Source organism: Zychaea mexicana (assembly GCF_025766255.1).
Source record: "Zychaea mexicana strain RSA 1403 chromosome Unknown BDB00scaffold_15, whole genome shotgun sequence".
NCBI lineage: Eukaryota > Fungi > Mucoromycota > Mucoromycetes > Mucorales > Lichtheimiaceae > Zychaea > Zychaea mexicana.
The window spans coordinates 113,475-134,242 of NW_026516678.1; the positions used below are offsets into that span (position 1 = coordinate 113,475).

At 41.8% G+C, this 20,768-nt stretch overlaps 5 protein-coding genes across 5 annotated transcripts; 2 read left to right on the plus strand and 3 right to left on the minus strand.

The window, feature by feature from the left end:
- Nucleotides 1–2: 2 nt before the first annotated feature.
- Nucleotides 3–1,611, minus strand: BDB00DRAFT_136849 (uncharacterized protein). Its single transcript, XM_053116207.1, has 3 exons — nt 1,456–1,611; nt 1,052–1,347; nt 3–985 (listed from the first exon to the last, which is right to left on the minus strand). The coding sequence occupies exons 1-3, from the start codon at nt 1,456–1,458 to the stop codon at nt 364–366; spliced, it is 921 nt and encodes a 306-aa protein (XP_052982479.1). The 5' UTR covers nt 1,459–1,611; the 3' UTR covers nt 3–363.
- A 3,643-nt stretch (nt 1,612–5,254) lies between these two features.
- On the minus strand, nt 5,255–5,925 carry BDB00DRAFT_785656 (uncharacterized protein; the record flags this gene model as incomplete). Its single annotated transcript, XM_053120553.1, has 3 exons — nt 5,255–5,611; nt 5,714–5,805; nt 5,904–5,925. The coding sequence occupies 3 exons, from the start codon at nt 5,923–5,925 to the stop codon at nt 5,255–5,257; spliced, it is 471 nt and encodes a 156-aa protein (XP_052982480.1).
- A 4,881-nt stretch (nt 5,926–10,806) lies between these two features.
- BDB00DRAFT_869521 (uncharacterized protein) lies at nt 10,807–11,748 on the plus strand (the record flags this gene model as incomplete). The annotated part of the gene is made up of 4 exons (XM_053126612.1): nt 10,807–10,893; nt 11,005–11,130; nt 11,224–11,417; nt 11,523–11,748. The coding sequence occupies 4 exons, from the start codon at nt 10,807–10,809 to the stop codon at nt 11,746–11,748; spliced, it is 633 nt and encodes a 210-aa protein (XP_052982481.1).
- Nucleotides 11,749–12,491: 743 nt separating this feature from the next.
- On the plus strand, nt 12,492–18,554 carry BDB00DRAFT_953131 (uncharacterized protein; the record flags this gene model as incomplete). The annotated part of the gene is made up of 13 exons (XM_053129610.1): nt 12,492–12,566; nt 12,656–12,697; nt 12,769–13,132; nt 13,244–14,170; nt 14,244–14,844; nt 14,951–14,970; nt 15,079–15,576; nt 15,645–15,892; nt 15,976–16,007; nt 16,108–16,279; nt 16,379–17,831; nt 17,899–18,140; nt 18,198–18,554. The coding sequence occupies 13 exons, from the start codon at nt 12,492–12,494 to the stop codon at nt 18,471–18,473; spliced, it is 4,950 nt and encodes a 1,649-aa protein (XP_052982482.1). The 3' UTR covers nt 18,474–18,554.
- On the minus strand, nt 18,505–19,732 carry BDB00DRAFT_809526 (uncharacterized protein). Its single transcript, XM_053122490.1, has 4 exons — nt 19,543–19,732; nt 19,322–19,447; nt 19,060–19,232; nt 18,505–18,968 (listed from the first exon to the last, which is right to left on the minus strand). Exons 1-4 carry the CDS (start codon nt 19,642–19,644, stop codon nt 18,731–18,733), a joined length of 639 nt encoding a protein of 212 aa, XP_052982483.1. The 5' UTR covers nt 19,645–19,732; the 3' UTR covers nt 18,505–18,730.
- Nucleotides 19,733–20,768: the final 1,036 nt, after the last annotated feature.

Genomic DNA, 20,768 nt, shown 5'->3' on the forward strand with positions numbered 1-20,768 from the left:
TCCTGGAACTTGGCGATGACAAAGGTGCCACCCTCAGTAAATGGATCAACGATATTGAAAATAAATAACTTTGTTGGTCTTTTTACTGCTCGATTTCTCTATTCATCGTTCATTCTCTCGTATTTGCGTCTCCTCCTTTCTCTTTCCCACCACTTTGCACTTGTCAGAATATAATGTTATTTATATATATTCTTAAAAAATTGTACATTGCTTATATAATTTTTTCATCGCATTCGTTCTTTCTAATCACATAAAATCGGCGGTTAACAGTAGCAATGAGCGCAAACTAAGCAATCGATATAGTGCTGATATACAGAATATGGGTAAAGCAAGTAATTGTAAAAGACGGAAAAGGTGAGCCTTTTATATTTGGTACTTCTTGTAATCGTTTGTGATCTCCATAAAAATCTCTTTGGCGTAAGACTCATGAATTTCCCAGTGCTTTGCGAGAGATTCCTTGTTTCGTATATAAAAGTTGTGTCGTTCTTCGCGCCACTGCTTTTTTGAAGCATCAGCATTATTTTCGTTCTTGTTACGCAGTAGATTTCTCATTGCCTGAGTGTGGTAAACTGGATGCATAATTTGCTGCTTTTTGTGCTGCAACGCTTCTTCTTTAAAGTTTTTTAGCAGCGCTCGCCCGATTTCTTCATATGCATCGTCCGGACCAAACCATCTTTCAAGCTCTTGACGTACAACAAGTGGTAACATACTGATAAATGCTGCTTTTGAATTATGGTCAATTACTTGTGAAGTGCGAGGTTGCTGAAGAACACTTTTGTGTAGCATAGCACGATGATTATTGTTATTGTTGCTGATGACCGAGAGAATGGCTTTCGCTTCTTCGATATAGGCGTCGAAGAGTTCTTCTCTTAACATTGGGAGAAGAGATTGTGGCATGGATTCATCGTCATAAAACCCCCCGGCCAAAAGTCTCTGCCGGAAATAATAGCGACGGGCACGGACTTTCCCCTTTGTGTTATCATAACTGCGAAAAAGGATATACTTAGATTACATTGACCAGTAGATGAATCGTGAATCCAAGTGTTCTTACCGTCGATATCCGTCCAAATCCTCGGTATCTTCCATCACCTCGTAGTGATAATTGCCATTCGCATGATACCAATCCATTTCTTCCATTGTTGTAACAATAAACTCCGGGTCCCCTTCTCCGCGGCTGATATAATTTGAGCAAAGTCTAGATTCCGGTCGCAGTGTCAAGCCTCGGTCATCTAACAGAGCTAATAACTGTGCACGACGTGTCGCTATCGCTTCAGCAGCAGCATCCTCGTCTGCCAAGGTGTGTTCACTCCCTTGGTGGTTGTCGCTGACATCGCTTGCAGATGTGTCCTGCAAAAGTAAGAAGAACGTATAAGGGGTCCAGGTATCACTTGAGATGATTTACGTGATAATATGGTGCATGATCTATTACAGTCGCACATCTTATTCTGCACATACCATTTTTAACAGTTCCGATAAAGTGTCACAAGAGAGAGAGAGAGAGAGAGAGGGATCATGTCGACAGCTTGCAGTGGAGGAGATGGTGTGATGCGCCTTAGCGATACCGCTAGTAAAAACTGGAGTGACGTAGTCATACTACGTAGTACCTGCCTAAGAGCAGCTGCAGCGGTCGCTGTTACGGACCTGTTATGTTAAATTTAACAGGTCATTTAACAGCCAGACCCTGCAGCGGTTGCTGTTAACGTCCTGTTAAATTTAACAGCCTCAACAAAAACTGTTAAATTTAACAGTTTCTTGAATCGAAAAAAAGGACTTGAAAAATAAAGTTATATCTCACTTCATTCTTTGTTTTTATTCTTCAAAATGAACAACACTACTTCTAACGCCAATCGCCTGTCTGACGTTTCTGCCGCTGCCCCCTGCTCAGGAGAAAGGGCAAAGCTTTCATTGAAACCAACGACGTGTGAAGTTAACAGCTTCGTAACAGTAACCGCTGCACGAAATGCCCTGTTAAGCTGTTACGCACTGTTAAGCGGGCTGTTAAACTCTGAAATTTAACAGTTTCGTAACAGCGACCGCTGCAGGTGCTCTTATGCAGGATCGGCTTTTGTAGATGTGATGTGAAGTAACTCTTGCATTGTAAAAAAACCTTTTACATACACATAACCATTAACTTTCGTTTGCGATATCTTTTGTTGCGGCTCTTCCCTTAGTTCTCAAAGCATCTATGTTGATATATATAAAGGCAATGTGCTAATCATCTAGTAGAAACTTGCCAGTCCTATTATACTGTCTCATACATCTTCCCACTTTTGTGATGTATTTAATGGAGAGGAACCTCCTTTAGTATCTAATGTCATTTTTTATAAATGATGCCGCCAGTGTTATAATTACAGCGCCAGTATGAATTTACTATTCTGCCATCAACCTGAAATTACGGCCGCCTTTATGAATCTATTATTCTGCCATCAATCTGTAATTCGGCCGCCATTGTATTTTTTTCCTCCTGCCATTCACGAAAATCACACCGCCAATCACAAACACCCCCCAACGCCAAAATGAAAAGAAAGGCCCGCCATGATGGGAAAAAAGCCCCGCCAATCATTAGGAAAAATCCTGTATCTCCTAGCCAGCCATCCCCCCCCTCCCCGACGAAACATTTGACTGGTAAACTCAACCTATCACTGTTTTATTTCTTTTTCGCTGCATCGTTCCGTCTGATATGTAGTAGTTTGATGTGTTGTCATTAACTTTTTTCGTAGTGCATCCTTCATATGATGATAGCTTCTTCCACCGTGCTTCATGTATAATATCATTCATACATAATACGAGTTCGTACTACAGTGGTTTAACATTGATATAGAGACTGCTATCATGCTTCTAGCTTTTATGATTCTTGTTTAAAAGAAGCTATATGATGGATCTGACGCCTTTTCCTCTTCTCAAGCTCTTTCTGACACGGGAACGGGTGTCGCTTACGGATTTTAAGCGTTCTGAAGGTTCAATTTCTAACGCGAATAGAAGAGTCTAGATATACTCAAAAATGATTTAGCCAACACTGTGTGCTCTGAGCCTGTCACCATCCAGATACGTTTATACTTGTGTTGCTTTGCTAAGAGCGGGAAAATATTAGTTTGTTATTCCAGCACTTTTAAAAAAGGCGCAAATGGGTGTATTAATGAGGTGAATGAAAATTGCGATTGCGTCCAGCATATAAATTACTCAGTGTTTTTCTTTTTCTGCAGACACATTGTCCCTTTGCCGTCAGCGAGAGAATATTCATACATTGTATTTCGGCTCAGCCTACGAAATGTATAGCAATAATGGTCTGGAGAGCCATCAGCCTTTAAAAACACTTTGGAACTTGTAGGCAAGCGTTAGCGTTGTAATACCTGTAGCCATTGTCGTTGCATATGTACTACAACATAGCTATGTATGTCTTTTAGCAGTATGGACGCAGGTGCGCTTGTACAGAGTGCTGGATTTTTCCAATATACAATAAACTGAGCATATGTAAAAGCTGATCATATTAACATGTTGTGATTGTTCATATAAGTGAATTTTCTACTACTGCTACTATATGTTCAATGTGTCGTTTCCAAGATACGAGTTGCTATTGTTCTCGACATCTTTCATGTATTGGGATCCGTGCATGTTACAACTGCCAACTGCAGAAGATGGACGTATAAATATCATTGTTTCAAGGAGTATCATAGCATGAGTGTTTGGGGACCGAGAAAATTTTCCTCCTTGTTGATCCTAGCATATCTGGTGCACAAGTGACAATGCAAAGGGAGCACCCGCTGCACTTTGACCGAGAAGCGGTTTTAGAAGTGAGATACGTGCTTCCTAGCTTTATTTGTGTTGTCTTTGCAATTTACCTTGCTCGAGTAGTAATACCAAACCGAAACACATATAGATAAACCATATTCTGTTGCCATCTTTTAATAGTTGCATGTACGGATCAATACCGATGGTATTGTCATAGATATACACCGGCATCAAATCTAAAAAAGAGGGATTGTATGCACTTTGATCGTATAATAATTCTGGCAGACCACTACATGGAACGGTAAAATATTGAAATCAAATCTAGGCGTCGACATGAACATAGCTTTTTACTACGTATGTATGTACCATAACGAAAAGAGAAAAAGGAACTATATACTGGTAGGTATCCTGGCCGATGTACAAAATAACAGTGCCGAATTGATCGAAGTTGAAAAGAGCCACGACTTATTATCTCATCAAAGACCTTTTTTATAGCAACTACTTGAAACAACATTTGAAGTATTGTACTTATAGCTTATAAATTCGACTGTCATCGAAGAATGTCTTTCTTGAGTTGAGATATGATCTTGGAAGACTTCACAGATACGCATCAGCGACACAGAAGTAACGTGTGCTGTGGTGTCGTCTTTCCGCTGACTTTAGCAGTACACATGCATACTATGATTGGGTTGAAAAAACGAAACGAGGCGCAACCTTGAGGATCTGCAGACATAGAAAAACAAACAGCACAGAGTCTGTCACTAGCTTTGGTCAATTGAACTCCTCTATATATCAAAAACCTCTTCCTACCTAGAGAGGAGATATGCACGAGTGTCACTCTTTTGATATCGGGTTATAACGTAGTGTTCCCTAGCTCGAAAATTGATTGAAAGTGCTTTTTCTTGTATCATCAAGGGAAAGGAAGGGAAAGCGCTTCTTTGTAGCTGCTGCCTACCAGTATACGTATAGCAGTATGTAGAAGGATGTTTGTTGTCGGATGGATATGCTAAATACGTAGTATGTGTGCATCACGTAGAACGCAATTTTTCGTGCGGTAGCACATGACCCAATTATAACGCCAGTACATCAGCAGAGACGGGGAGAAAGAAAAAAAGCTGCCTTTTTGGCGCGCAGGGAGAAAACAAACAGTGCAGCAGGGTGACGAGCATATAACAAGTTGATTGACGGGGAGACAAAGTAACCGCCAATAAAGCATTCACACAACACCAACAGAGAAGAAGAATAGGTTACGCCAGTTTCGTTTATTTTTTACAAAAAAAAAGCAAACTCTTTTATTTAACGCTACTGAGATATATAATGATGGGTGATATGTTTCTGTACTATATATAATATGTGATGAAATGAGGATGAACAAAATTACTACATGAAAAAGAAGGGAAAAAAGTAGGGGATCGAAAGAAAGCGAACGAGAAAGAAGGGAAGAAGAGTAGGCGAAGAACAAGGAAAACGAAGAGAAAGGGGGGGGTGTGTGGGTGGAGGGGAGTGAGGGGTTTGAGTTTTCCGTTTACCGGACAGAAACGTCGTAATAATCGAATGTTGGCTGAAGTGCTTGGTGGTGATGAAGTGCTTGTTGATGATGGTAGTGGTGATCATACCCGCCAGTAACGGGATGCCCAGATGTAGGATCGATGATACGAATGGCTCGAGACGTGCGCATCTTGGCGGCTCTATTGCTGTTGCTATTGCTACTGCTTGGAAGTCCAGGCCATGATGCAAGTTTGCTATTTGGTACAGAGACCTGAGTCCTTTTTGCTGGATCGATGATTGGAATAGCCCGTGTATGGGATCCCGAAGCAGGCGATGTGCTTGGCGATGACTGCGGTGATATCCGTTGCTGAATCCTTTGACGATGCTCGATGACCTTTCAAAAGAAACCATTTATGTACAGCCCCTTTAGAGATTCGGTAAAAGAAAACCACGAAAAAAAAAAGGCTCGCGAGAACAGCAGAGTGCTATCACTTACGTCGTCAGAACATAAAAGTGGACAAAAGTCATAGTCGTCGTAAAAGTTCCGGGCGAGTTCATGCTGTGTCTTGAATTGCTCGAGCCGTATCACTGTGTGTGGTAGTTTTTTTGTTCGTCGTTGGCAAGGTGCGTTGTTTTGGAGAAAGCGCATGTAGCAGCAGCAGCAACAACAACAAACTCCAACTTACTTGGTCTTTCGTATGCTGCCATGGTGGATGAATGAGGATGATGAGGATGATAGGTTGTTTATGTCAATATGATGTGCGTGGACGGTATGAAATAGTAGTAGTAGTAGTAGTAGTAGTGCAAGACGAGGACGTTAGTGGGTCAGTGAGAATGTATGCTAAATGTGGGATGAAGGGAAGAAGTAAGGAGAGAAGGAAAGAAAGAGAAGAGGACAGAGGCTATTAAAGAGGAACGAGAAAAGAGGAGCGTGCTGTATGCAGCGAACCAAAGAAAAAAGAGCAGCCGCGGAAAATGCACCCAGTAGTGAATGTTACACGGATTGCTTGTGCGCTTCTGCTTCCCAAAAAAGTATAGCGTCAAACCATGGCCCTGGCTGTTGTTCGTCCGTGTTCAGATGATCCCAACCAGCCGGAAGGGTGTCGCAGGCTTCTTCGTTACTATATGGCGCGTGTATGCGTGTTCCTTTCGAGGTGTGCTTCTCTTTACAGGACATACAGCGCTCAGGCAGGACAAAGAAGAAGAAGAAGAAGCAGACAAGCCGTGCGCTTGGATAAGCACAGGCAGGCTTCTTTTGCTTAGTGTCTCCTGCCATTTGCGATTGAAAGTTTAATGATACATGGTTTTAAGGAGCAGAGAGGTTAGGAGGGGGGACTCGCTTTTTCTTTTTCCAGCTCGATTGCTTTAGGTTTGGCTGTTTGTGTGACGTGGGTGACCTTTAAAAAACATCGGATGGTAGAATGGCATTTATTCAGAAGGACCTGCTGCTCTGCCTGCTGCAAGGTTCAGCAGCTCTCTCTCATTAGACTGCCTATGGCATTCCCTCGAATTGCACGACTGTTTCCATGACTTTCATTCTTGTCGTGCTTTCCCCTTTTACTGTGCCCTATCACCCTTACTTCACTTATGGACGATCGCCTACTTCATAATAATAATGACAAAAAAGAAGGGATGCACAAACGGGTCACAGGCAGCAAAGCGGGTTAGCTTGCATCAGAGATTGCATAAAAGCATACTGAACACTCGAGCAACATATCGAGATGGTCGTAGCCTGATTTCCGTGCAATCTAAATAAATAGCGCCTCGCTCATGTGAACAAAACAGGCAGCTGAAGAAGAAGAAGAAAAAAAAAAGCTTATTTCGGAGTAGGCCGATCGTCTTTGTTCTTACACAACAACAGCAACAACCATGCTATGTATATAGAATTGATACAACAACCTCCCCAAACAAAAAGACAAATAATGAAATGTTTATACTTGAGGATTAGGCATGATTCCATTTTCTCACCCGCTATGTGGTGTAGGTATTATAGTATCGTAGTCCATCATGGAAGCTATCTTTCTACCTGTTGTTGTTGTTGTGCTACTCTCTTTTACTGTACGTAAAAATAATACCGCAGCCAAGCAGCATGCTCGTACTTTCTTTTTTTCGATGGCTCGCCTGTATACGTTCCTCAATGACGGGTCTAAGGTGATACCAATTTTGAACATTGTTCCACGAGTCAATATAGCGTCTCCATGCTCCCTCCCTTTGTGGCCCGAAAACGAAGAATCCATGAGATTATATATTATATCTCGGTAACAGTCTCATAATAAGCATCGTACCCGAGATGTCTGTAGTAGATGCAAATGCAGACAATCAGTTGTTAAAGTTAAGCATGAGAAGCATATGCAACGACGTCCCGATGAAACTCATGGCTCGCTGAATATCGCATTTTCGGAGTCTTCGTCGATGCAAGCATAAGGGAGAAAGTTTAGATTGTTTCTCAGTGAGGCTCAGAGTAGTGTCTTTTGTGCGTCAAACCCTACTGTGACCATTGTTATATGCAGTGTATGAGTAGTGCTTATAGAGACTTTGACAACTGTTGTCCAAACAACCCGAGTTTGTTTCGGCCGGTATTGTTTCAGCTTGAAAATATCACTTTTTCCTACCAATTCCGGCGAGAATCTTTACCCATGCAGATTACATACTCTATCGTTGATAGCAGCAGTATATCTTGACAGACATAAGATCACAGTCTACTCTTAAATTTGTCTAGCATATGTATCTAGCCGGTATGGTTTGATAGTAAACAGTGGTACTCCTCCATGTAAAATGGTTCAATGTTACCATCTGCTTCAGCGATAATGCTGAAAAAAGACAAGCCGAGTGATCATGTGTGCTGATCCGAGCATTTTTATAATAGATAGCGCTTTCCCTTCTTTCCCCTCTCGCTTATTTCAACATTTTACTTTGACGTATGGCAGTAAATGTATGATAGAGCATATTGCTATAAAAATCAATGTCATTTCTTTTTCTTTACTAATGACACTATGCACATACTATTTAATTAATTACACATGAGCTCATCGACACAGCAGGCTGTGTGTGCATCGTGTCGCAGATCAACAAGCGGGACAAAACGTGGGTCCAAGCGGAGCACCTGTTGGTTTGCCATTCAAGGAACGCCACTCAAATTTGGGTTAACGGGGTTGGTGGTAATATATATGATAATGTGGGATAATCTAATAACCTCTTCTTTGCTTATTTACAGTAGAATTGCCTTTACGAGCAAAACAGCCGGTACAAACGTTATGAGACAATGAGATTTAATTTTCCAGTAATTTAAGATAGGAGAGCATGTGTCTTGTTTTCGCAGAAAACATGTACTCTTTTCCTCTCCCCCTATTATCGTACGTCATCAATAGCACAGCTTATTTTTCTCCAAGCCTTCTCGCACGCAGTGGTAATATATAGGAGAAAAGAAAAGGATATACAAAAAAGGGATTACATACTGCATATAGATCGTCGCTTGCTATATTGCATACAATTAGTTTCAATTCATAACTTCTCGAAAAGCGAACGACTTACCTTTCTATACAAAAGGAAGCGACTAATAGACAGAAAAGCTTTTTACATATTTATATATGTAATGGCTATGAAGAGGGCTTATAAAAGAAGATACTACGCTAAAGAAAGACTTGTTCAGCAAAATCACCGGCAAAATCTGGGTAAAATGGGCCACAGCAATACCCTCTCGATTGTTCAACGTGTGCTTTCATGCAAAATACATTTGCTGAAACTCCGTACCCTTAATTTCGTATCCATATGCCGCTAGCTGTTACATACTTTTTCTTTCTGCGTATTTGACAGGAGGATTAGCACATCAATTGAGAGTGTTGTTCATCACTCTCGATTATGGTGAAGTGGCTTATACGTTGGGAAGATGAAAAAGGGTAGTTGGAAAAAGGTCCAAAATAGTTGTATATAAGATGTGCACTTTCAGTTACTAAGTGATGCTGCAAAATGTAAACCGTGAAAACAGCAATGAAGAGTGATCAATTAGTGTTGACGCGGTAGAGTTGCCAGTGAAGCACATAAAGTAAAGTTCTTACACCTGTTTTGCTGTTGTTGCTATGTAATACATATACATGGGACTTTAAAATTTGGATATATTTTTTTTATCGTAGTATGTAGCCATGAATTCCTATGTTTCCTTCTCGACGCTAAGAAAAAAGCCATACCGTCATTATGCAAAAACTTCATGTGCGCGTCAAAAGCCGGGTTGCCATAATGATAACATTTACTGCTAGCTGCTTAATACAAATGGTTTCAAAGGGGAAACTAATAGCTTAAGATATAGCTGCTAAGAGATATCAGACGGTTTCTATGTAAAATTCAAACTCTGTTGCCATGATAAACATGCTATTAGCTGGTTGCTATGGAATTTATAAGCTTGTAGATAGGTATGTGGAGAATGAGCCATGAATCAAGCAATTGCTTACAAAAACGGACAGCTGCTTTGGTTTAACAGAGTTGATATCCGCTTTTTTCAAAGATATAAATAAATAAACAGTTGTTGTTACGAGAAACATTAGCTTATAGTTCGATTGCTATAGAGATTATTCCAAATCCTAAATTCGGCTACTGTGCTGGTCAACTTTTGGCCCCATTTACGATTTTTCGTAGCAGCGGTATTTTCGTGGCGAGCAACAGCTATCGAAGAAACTGTCCATCGATTGGCATATATAGAGTACACCGTATGTGGTGCAACAACAATGATGGTATGCCACAAGTAGCTTCTATCATGAGTACTAGTACAGAACAAGGCTTTTCAAAATGTATACATAGAGTATGGTACAAGATGCTTGCTTTAACTCAAAATTTTTAAGCCTGGTATCAAGTGAGTACTCGCAAACACAAATTTTATAAAGTAGCTCAAATGTACGACGTACTTTCCTAGGGTTGGAACAGAACGAATCAAACTGATCGAATAGTGTTATATAATAATGGAGCTTTTTGATCGTATACATTTAGTTATTCAATAAGTGCCTCTTTCCTCCCTTGAGTAGTTGTTTTTATGATCTTTCAATGACAAAAGCTGCTAGTAAAAAGCCTGGATTTTATGGAAACGGGGTAAAGCCTACTCATTAAGGAGTGAGGAAGGATGAAAGTATAAACATCATTGTTTGAAGCGTTGCTGTTGTTGTCATTATTCCCTCGACTACTGTACCATCATAAGCACGATATGTAACGAATTAAGTCAGCTGAGAAGGATCAGACTTTGTGATTCTTCTGGACATTCGTTATATCCGCTTACCTCACCTTCAAGTTGGACAATCTATGGAAGATAAAACTCTCCTCCATGAAAGCGTTACACACGTACCGGGAAGCAGAGATCTTTGATGTCCAAAAATTTTTGGACTGCTTAAATTTTTAGGTGAAAGCACAGTTGTGTCACGTCAGCCCGAAATTATTCATAGAGGCAGAATCTGAGTGGATGAAGATCTCGGTAAACTTTGCGATTTCTGTATGCTCTAGATCCGCAAATGCCTCACGCAATGTTATAAAAAGGACGAAATTTTCTTGTTTCAAAAAGTTTTTAACTATTGACGGCACGGTCACGACAACAAATCAACAATTATAAACATGGTTGCAACTGCATTGTTCGCTTTGGCTGTACTTGCCATTCAAGGCTCGCACGCTCACTCGAGCTTCACCACTGAGCAGGCATTGGTATGTTTGTTTCGAATCATATAGGACTCATTCCCTTTACTTTCATATAGATGATTCAGTATGTAACAGATCGAGTTTTTTTTCGTAATGATTAATCTTTCTATTTGATAGCCCGGTTCGTCTATGAACACATCTTTGGCCGTCAACCATGGCTGTGATGGTTCTCCCACCACTTCATTTTCAGTTACTGTACCTGAAGAAATTACTTCGATCGAGCCTGCTGAAATCACAAACTGGGTAAAAACGGCTTTTGTGCAAACTTGTTAAGAAGGGTTCACTTGATATATATCACAGAGTTGTACTAACTTTGATTTCATTTTGACATAAAAGACTTTGGAAATCGAGTATCGTGATGCGTCGTCTTCTGGTGAGGGTAACAGCAGCAACCAAGCTATCAGCAGTTTCCGCTGGTCTGGAAACCTCGATCCCGAAGCTACACAGGAGTTTGGCATGGTCATCGATATTCCCAACATTGATGTAAGCCAGGGCAACGTCACTTTGTTGTTCCCCACTGTGCAAGCATGGTAAGGACGGACATTATTTCTTTTATTTGCTTCTTTCAGTGTCTGTTGATGTAGTAGTAGCAGGCACAGTAGCTAATGAGACGAAAACAAAATTATGGTAAATAGCGCAAATGGATCAATCGAAATGCTCGGTGAAGAGGCCCCACATATCATTGTCACTAGCGAAATCACGGAAGATCATGACCATGACCATGACCACGACCACGACCACGACCACGACCACGACCACAGTGAGGATCAAGAAAGCGGTGCTCAGAAACTTGGTGAATCCTTCGCTGCTATGATGGCTGTCTCTGTGTTGGGTGCCGGATACCAGTTCTTCAGCAACTGAGTACATCAATCACTACAAACATGATTAGAGAATCGTGGTGCTCTATAACACTTTTTAAAATATACAAGTATATTTATGTAATACATATGCCATATAAAATGAACCGTATATCTTCCTTTAGCAACTATATACCTCAGGACTTTATAAAACAGTATAAAGCTATACAGGGACAATCCTTTAAATGGACCAAGTTTAGAAAAAAATATCCGATTGCTCATGCACTAAACCACATTCCAGCCGTTACAGCATGGAGCTGAAGCGGGGGAACAAAACGCAGAAAGACATCTTCTTCCCTATTCCATTTTAAAAGATATACCAACTTCCACGCATAGATTTTTAAATTGAGAGAGAAGTTGTATTTGCGTATATATTATATATATTACCAGACGCTTAAACGTATTTCGATGGCTAACATTGCCCCTTACATACCTAAGGTCAGCGATTCCTTAAGTCTGTTTAAGCGAAAAAAAAAGAATCTAAAATGCATTAACAAGTGCGCTAATTTAGTACATTCGGCTCCTCCATTCGGCAGAAGAAAATGTGCAGATTCCGTATAGACAGACACAATTTGGTGTCGTACTTATGGTTGACATTGCTGGTAAGTTTTCTCTTGGACTTTTTCTGGTTACCCACAGCTCAATAATTTTCCCCGCAATTTTGTAGGATTTAGTACTGTACGTGTTCTAGTTCGTATAAAAGAATGTATGAATATAGACACCGAAAAACGTGAAATATTGTAGTTGATGACGCTTGCAACAGAAAAAGGGGAATCAGGTGCAGAAGCGATAGCACTTGAAGTTGGTGCATACATGGGAGAGGTACATTTCGTAGAATTTCTGAGTAGACTATGAAGCATACGGAAGATGAAAGAACCTACAATCTCTAAATTTGTCTTATCAATCAATAGTGTATTCGGATTATTGAGTTCTATGGCGGTGATGTGGTCAAGGTAAGACTTATCTACCTAACAGTATTGAAAGTATATACTTTATGTTCATGGGCCTCCCACAATACTATCAGTTTCTAGGCGACGCAGTACTTGTTTGCTTCCAACCCAACACAACTGGTCGCAGCCATTCACCTGACTCAAGTCCCCTCCCCCCGGAAGACCACGAAGTGTCCGCACGCAAAAAGAACATGCTGATGCGCCGAGCAGTCGAGTGTGGATTACAGCTCCTTGCCCGACTCTCTCATTATCAAGTTTACTTGACAGCCGAAGAACGAACAAAACATCGCAATGCCAGTGGAGAAATTAGACGTGGATCACAAGACGAAAGCGACAGTAAACCACGATATAGCATTTTTGACGTCAGAAATGAATATGAACGGCAATCGCAACAATCGCCATCCCAGCAGGAACACGTATCGGCAAGTAGCAGTGCTGGTTCTAGCAGCAGCACGAGCGTCCCCCGAGCTAAACGCAGAAAAGGCTCAAGAAGTGGGCCAAAACGTAGTGCGAGCGCTATCAGTAAACGTCAACGGACGCGTGATGAAGATAATATACGCTCTTTGTCCTTTTCGCGTTGGGGGGTCATGAATATCTTGAAACGCATGTTTTTGCACGGCCAAAAGAAAAAGCAGCAGCGAAGACTGAGCGTAATGAGCGAAGTGTCAACGCATGATCTGAACACTATCGATCTCGAGCTTCATATCGCACTTGCATGCGGCGACGTAACTAATATCGTCATTGGAGAGCTAGATCCTGATGAGAATGAAAAGCAGTGGGCTAACTCGTATCGAAACTCACTGCTGGTCAAACAAGGCGCGATGACTACAAGGAGCAATTATTACTTACAGTATCACGGACGCTTAGAATATGCCATCGGTGGCCCAGTGGTAGAGTCCTTGGACGACGCACTAGCGGTTGCTAAGGCAGGCGAAATGAGCATTACTAAAGAAGCATATGAGCGTATTCGACGTTTGACAATGGATTATTTGTCGTACGATCAACGCGATGGGTTCTACGTTGTGCGTGACAGAGATCCTGATGGAAACCATGGAATGCATCCAAGCAAATCATCATCCATGCAACCTTTTCGACAAGGAGCCCACCATCATCAAGTGAATCCGAATGCAAATTACCTCCAAGATATGCCTGGTTTGATGCGACAGGCATCGCAGCTGAATATCGAGCCTCTTGTACCTCGCATACGAAACAAGTCCTATATGGAACTATCCGCCGAAGCCAACCCTTATTACTTCAAATACGTCAGCCGGAGCGCAGTGTATCGGCTATCTCGAACCCCGGATGGAAACTTCCAGGCACAATTCAGGGACGCCACTGTGATGTTTGTTAGCTTGGGAAAGGTGGACGTGGTTACAGACGAAGGTCTTCAAATTGTTCAAGACGCAATGAAGGCAGTTACAAAGTCGCTTGTCCGATACGAAGGAGTACTACAGCAATTTGCTATTGATGATAAAGGTGGAGCATCTTTTAAATCCAAAGGACAATCTAGCCGACATGAATTGATATTTTTTTAATAACCATCGTGTAGGTGCCACTTTACTCTGTGTATTTGGTCTTCCGCCATTCTCACACGAACGAGAGGCCGTTTTTGCTGCAAAGGCAGCTATTGACGTCCGTGATCAGTACCGAAAACTCAAGTTTCCAGAGTTTGCGATATCTTTAGCGACAGGCGTCGTTTTTAATGCCGTAGTACCGCAAGGCAATCCGTTCCGCCGTGATCCCGGAATTGCTGGAGACGTCATTATCCTTGCGGTCCGTATGTTGAAGTTTCCATTCAGTAAGAAGCACGTCATATGTGACGAGGCGACCAAGCAACAAATTGGTGGGCTATGCGACTTTGACGATGTTGGCGAAAATTACGTCAAAGGCAAGATAAAGCCGGTCCAAATATACAGCATTCGAAAATTTGGGTTATGGGCTGGCAAGGGGAAGCGCTTACCAGTCCACCCTACCAATGACGATTTTGTCGGATACACGGTGCAAATGGAACGAGCAACGACTTTTTTCAATGACTGGTGTGAAATGCATAACTATCATTTGATGGTCATATCAGGAGCCTCAGGTTCAGGGAAAACATATTTCTGCCAAAATCTTCAAGAGTCCATTACCAGCGACGACGTAGTAGTTTGGTAAGAAGAAAAGCATTGTCATGCCTATACATCGTATATGCGCGTTAAATTCCAGAAATTAACATAAACATGGTTACTTGCGCACTCTTATTGTTGTTTCCACAAGCTGGTCATCCTGTACAGAAGGTGAGCTAGGCGAATAAAAAGGATATAGGAAAGGGAAGAAGAGCACAGAGAGATGGGCAAAGCAAAGAGCCTAAAAAATGAAATGTTACCAGAACTAAATTCCCAAAGTCGAAAAAAGGACCAAATACTTTTTGCTCAGAAGCATGCTGACATCTTTGATGGAGCTCATTGCCTCTTCAGCAGTGCCACAAACAACAGATGCACCCATATCTCCAGGGTCAAAAGCATCTTTTACGCCGGATCCAGAATGCATTGTCGAAGTCAATGAAAAAAGTGAGATATCGCCAGATCTTAGCGGCAACTTGTTACGACGGCTTCATTCGTACAAGAAAAAGTCACACAACGCATTGCCCATTAGCCAGGATGTCACCGAAAGTGATATAAAGCAAAATATTCTCTATTGCCTTCACAAGTGCGGCGAAGATGACAACTACCTGCCACTATTTAATGTCATATTTCCTTCAATGAGTGGAGTTGAAGAGAGCGCGTATACCGAACGATTAGACGAACGTACTCGTGAAAGACTGCTTTGCAACCTTATACTGCGGATGGTTCAATTCGTCTCCAAGACTACGAATCTGGTGTTATTCTGTGACGATCTTCAATGTATGTTGGAATTATGTTATTCTTGTATGGCTTATCATGCGTATAACATCGTATTCGTACGACACTAGGGGCGGACCATGGATCTATCGAATGCCTTAAGCAGATGCATCAGGTCTGCAGCAAAATTATGCTGATTATTGCAACACGAAAACCACGGGATTATCAAGTACCATTCATCGATGATATGCGTAAGACTGGGTCGTTTGAGCATATCATGTTGAATGGCCTCAATTCCGATGAAATTGGGGATGTAGTGTTAAAATCTTTCCCCAAGAGTGTCGAGAAAGTCAGTCCAGCAATTATACGAGTAATTCAGGTAGGAAGCTGGGGGAAAATAGTGGCAGTGGCAAAAATTTACGTTATGAAAGAGAAAGCTCACATGAAATCGTTCTCATACAGGAGCGAACACACGGTAATCCGCTTTATGTCAAGTACGTGCTTCTCAGCAGTATGTTGTGAGTTTGCTGATAGATTTTGATTTTGGCTAACCTTGTTATTGTGTCGAAAACGATGTCAAATGATAAAAAAAAGAAACGTTGCCATTCTACTGAAAGATTTCAATCACGTTACAGTGTTAAACGGACGACTCGTTCCAAGCAGCAACCGTTTCGATCTGGAAGATTTGCTAGGAGACTTCAACTTTAAGCGAATCATCAAGATGCAGTACGATCGGCTGGATACCAGTTTTCAGGAGTTTCTTGTAGTATGTTGTAGAAAGAGCATCGCCAGACAGGGGTGATTGCGGATATGACCTTGCGAGATATACATTTTGCAAAAGTCTGACAAAAGATCACTACTATAGGTGGCAAGCTGCCTGGATCAATACTTTAGCGTATACGAAGTAGGAGCTGTCATTAAATCAAGTAATGAAATGTTCATCGACCACAATCTGGACCAAATACGAGAGGAGATCCGGAAGCACGACATTTACAAGTTTTTGGAGCCAGGTTACCATGGCAACTCTCTGGAGAACACGGCCGATCTGTATTCGTTTACACATATTGCAGTTCCTGACAGTATTTACGACATGGTTTCGTTTGAGACGCGTAACGACCTACATCAAAAGCTTGCCCGGTACTACGAAGGCAAACTCGATCGCGGAAACTATGCACAGCTTCTCGGAAAAGTTACAAGGCATTATTTACAAACTGATCGTTTGGGGAAACAATTATATTATTTAGAAGCACTGGCGCGACTTGATATGCGGTCGCTCCTATTGCCCGAAGCAGCCAGACATCTACAACAAATCGTCATCATTTTGGAGGCCAATGAAGATCTAGCAGCTCAATACGGCCTTATACACCGCAGCGACATTTATCGCAAGCTCGGCATATGCTTGACCATGCGAAGTGAATTCCGCGAGGGCGAGAAATATCTGCTCAAATCGCTCCACTGTCTCGGTTTCCCATGGCCGGACAGCAACTTTGAATTTTTCCGGCGCTTTTGGATGATACAATTTTCTCAATGGCGTCATCGCCACGGTCTCATCATACGCAAGCACCACGCGATGGTAAAGAAGGCGCTGGGACTTCGAGTGATCGAGGTGATGATGCAGCTTTGTCATATCTACCATCTACGAGGCATAGGTGACCTGTTCGTATACGCATGTTCGGTCGGACTAAACGTGTGTGAGCGCATCCAAGATACAGGATATCGATATACGTACTTTCTCGGTCGTGCAGCGTTACTCAACTGGCTCAACGATCACAAAACCACAGGTGTATATTACATGTCGCGCGCATTGGTCCAAATGGGAGATAGTTCCGATCCAGGCACGCTCAATACCTGTGCCCTCTTATGCTTCTCATCGGGTCAATATAAAAAAGCGTGTAAACTTCTTTATCAATCCTTAGAAGCCACGCAAACCCTAGGTGTTGTGACCAGTTGTCAAGAGTTCTACCGAGGAGTTCGCTTGATTGCAACTATACGCATATTCGAAGGAACGCTGGACACGTCGCCTGGTGACCAAGCTTTGCTGAAGCAAATGGCTGATACAGCACACTGTAACGGTGATTATCAGGTCGAGATCTGGCTAGCAATCTACCAAGTAGCGAACGCTTTGGTCATGTGTCGTCTTCGCGATGCTCGTCCATTTGTACTTTTATTGGAAGCACAGGTGATGGGCGTCCCAGACTATCTGCGTGTTGCTATTCATGGTACTTTGGTATATTATTATGCTCGCTGCAAGAAACGCCGTCGAGCATTTAAGCATACCGCTCATTTTCTCAGTTATCTTCCTACATTAACAACAACAGGTAATGAGATCTTCAATCAAACCAGTCACATCCATAGCGCTAATATACCTGCTTCCTTTTTAAATAGCCAACATTCTTCCAGTGTACGGCCTTATATTTGGAGCCATGGCTTTCTATCATATGGCAGAAGTTGGTGACAGAGAATATTACACAGCCGTCAACGAGAGGTTTGACATATTCATCGAAAGCGTCAATAGCCTGAACCGAGCTTTTCAAAAAGTGAAGTTTTGGGAATTCATGCAGCCTTGCCTGTACCTAGCTCGAGCCCTTCAGTACATCAGTACGGATCGTACTGTGGAAGGATATACGGTAATACGAAAAGAAATCAACCAGTGATTAAATACCTGACGCTGAATGTTTATATAGGTACTCTACCATGGCTTAAACGAGATGCATTTTATGCACGAAATACGATTTCTCAAAGCATTCTATTGTTCGGTTTTGGGAAAATATGCCTTTACTGCCGAAGAACGCACTGACTGGACAAATCAAGCTAAGGAAGCCTTCGTACAACTTGGCATACCTCATGCTGAGTATTGTAATCCAGACCCATCCTTGCCTGCTCGGACAGCTATGATGCGTTCCTTACCTTCCACACAGCCTGTGGCTACAGAAAATGATGATGGAAATGCTGCTCCTTAGTTTTACTTACTCAGAACACCCATAACCACTGTAAAGTTAAACATGTTATATAATATATATTTAAAGTGTAGCCAGAGAAAAGTCATGGTACACGGATAGTACGTTAGATGATACAGGAGTTAGATAAACACAATAATAGTAATGATGCGCAATATGTATATATGATAATATTCACTTGTCTATAATGAGACAAGAGGCAACTTGAGAAGAGATATATTTAATTGATATGTGTGTGCAGCGTCTCCTTTGATTTTCTTTTACAAAAGCTGGTAGGCGGCACCGATGGCACTAGCCAAAACGGCTGCAGACAAACCGAAAAACTGCTGGGCGCCGCTTTCATCATCGCGCGAAGAACTGTCGTCGCCGCTCGAGTGACCATCATCTTCAGGTGAAGATGGGGTGCTGGTGATGGTAAGTGCGGGAGCAGGCGATTGACCGGCAGCTTCAGAGGCTGCATCGTCACCTTCGAAGACCCACTCTCTGGTTCCGTTCTCACTAAATATAATCAAGGATATATGTTATACAATGTCCTATTTCTTCTTTTGTATTGCGTCTAGTCCAATTACGAGAACCGTTGTATACATACCAGCGTTGAACGGCAGGGAAGTACAATGTGACGTTTTGCTGGCTCACATCGATATCGGGTACTTGAATAAGCACACCAAAGGCTTGATAAGACGTATCTTCCAAAGGTCCACCCACCCAGGTAAAGTTGCTTATAGGGCCTGATGAGCCATTGCGGTGAATAAGGGTCAAGTTCTAATAAGAAATGCGCATATTAGAGTTTTGTCATTGCTTATTAAAACTGGAATTCAGATTGGAGAATGAGCGAAAAGAAAAAAAATTACCCAACCATCGATTTCTTGGGGCTCAACAGAGGTGATCTGATCAGGAACAGAAACGGACAATTCAACAGTGGGAGAGCCATCACAGCCGTGACCAACAGCTAGAGACGTGTTGAGTTGCACACCAGGCTAATAGCAAACAAGAACAAATCAGTGTCGATATTGCTTAATTGCAAGAAAAAGAAAATGCAGCTTCTTTTTCGTGCTTCTTTTGAAATAAGTACCAAAGTTTCATCAGTGGTGAAAACGACGTGGGCATCAGCGGTTAAAGCCATCAATCCCAGCAAGGCAAGGCACAGACCAGCGCGACGAGTAGTGAGCACCATTTTTTCTTTAATTACTCGAAAGCGTGTGAGAACGGTTTAAAAGAGTAGTAGTAGAGTGATCAAAAAGACTCCTGGCATTTTGTCGCTGTTTATATAGACAAAAAGCTGGCGTTTTGTTGTGTGGAGAGCAAAATTCTCTCATTTCTTTTGTTTAAGTCCGCAATCTTATCGCCGGTGTGGTGCGTGAACCGGGAAATCCTGCTGGTGGCACCATCAGAAAACATTCATCATCTTAATCTTGTTTTGTGTCTTTATGCTAAACATTCCCTTTTCGTTCAAGCTTATATAGCGCTCATCATCCTCGTGATGCCGATATTTGAAACTAGGAGATTAAAGCCCACCTTAAACAAGTCGAGACTTGTGTTACTTATGTTAATGCTAGGATATACGTGCTTTGATGTTTCCACAGATGTGTTACCATTGAAGCCATATTCGTCCAATGAGATCATCGACTACAGCAAAACGCTCGCATTTTGGATCTGGGCGGGGAGGGATGTGGTCAAGGACTTGTTTTATCACGATTCGATGATCTCTGTACCTTCGCTATGACGATCGATTTTATTTCGTTAAGGTAGAACTAAAGTTGGACTCAGTTGACAAGGATAAGGGATGACACAAAAACCTGAGGACGTCGTGTTTGTAGCTAAATCGTTATTGGTACGATACATATTCTCGATTCCACCCTAATTGTTGTTCCGTTCGTCTATGGTTGATTATCACATCAAAGAAAAGTTCATAAGTGAGCTGAAGGTTTTCACATTAAAGTTGTTGTGAAAAGCCAATTTTAACCGTATCACGAAAACAGGGAAGATCAGCCAATTAAATTACTCTAGACAGCAAAATGCTCGCATTTACACTTCCCGGCTTCCGGTTGGTGGGAATCTAGATTTCTGGTATGTGATCTGAACATGCTATTTATTCCCTAAAGCTCGGTTACTATCAAGGAGCGTGATTGTGATGTGTTTTAACGAAGGATTACGCGGTGTCATGCGGATATGGTGACCCGTTGAGGTATCTTATTTTTTGAGAAATCGAAAACACATTGACATGTACGGAGGCGATTTTCGATGCTCAAATAGAGAAAAGCGTGAGCAAGGGTGATATTAAAGTTTGATCTATTGATC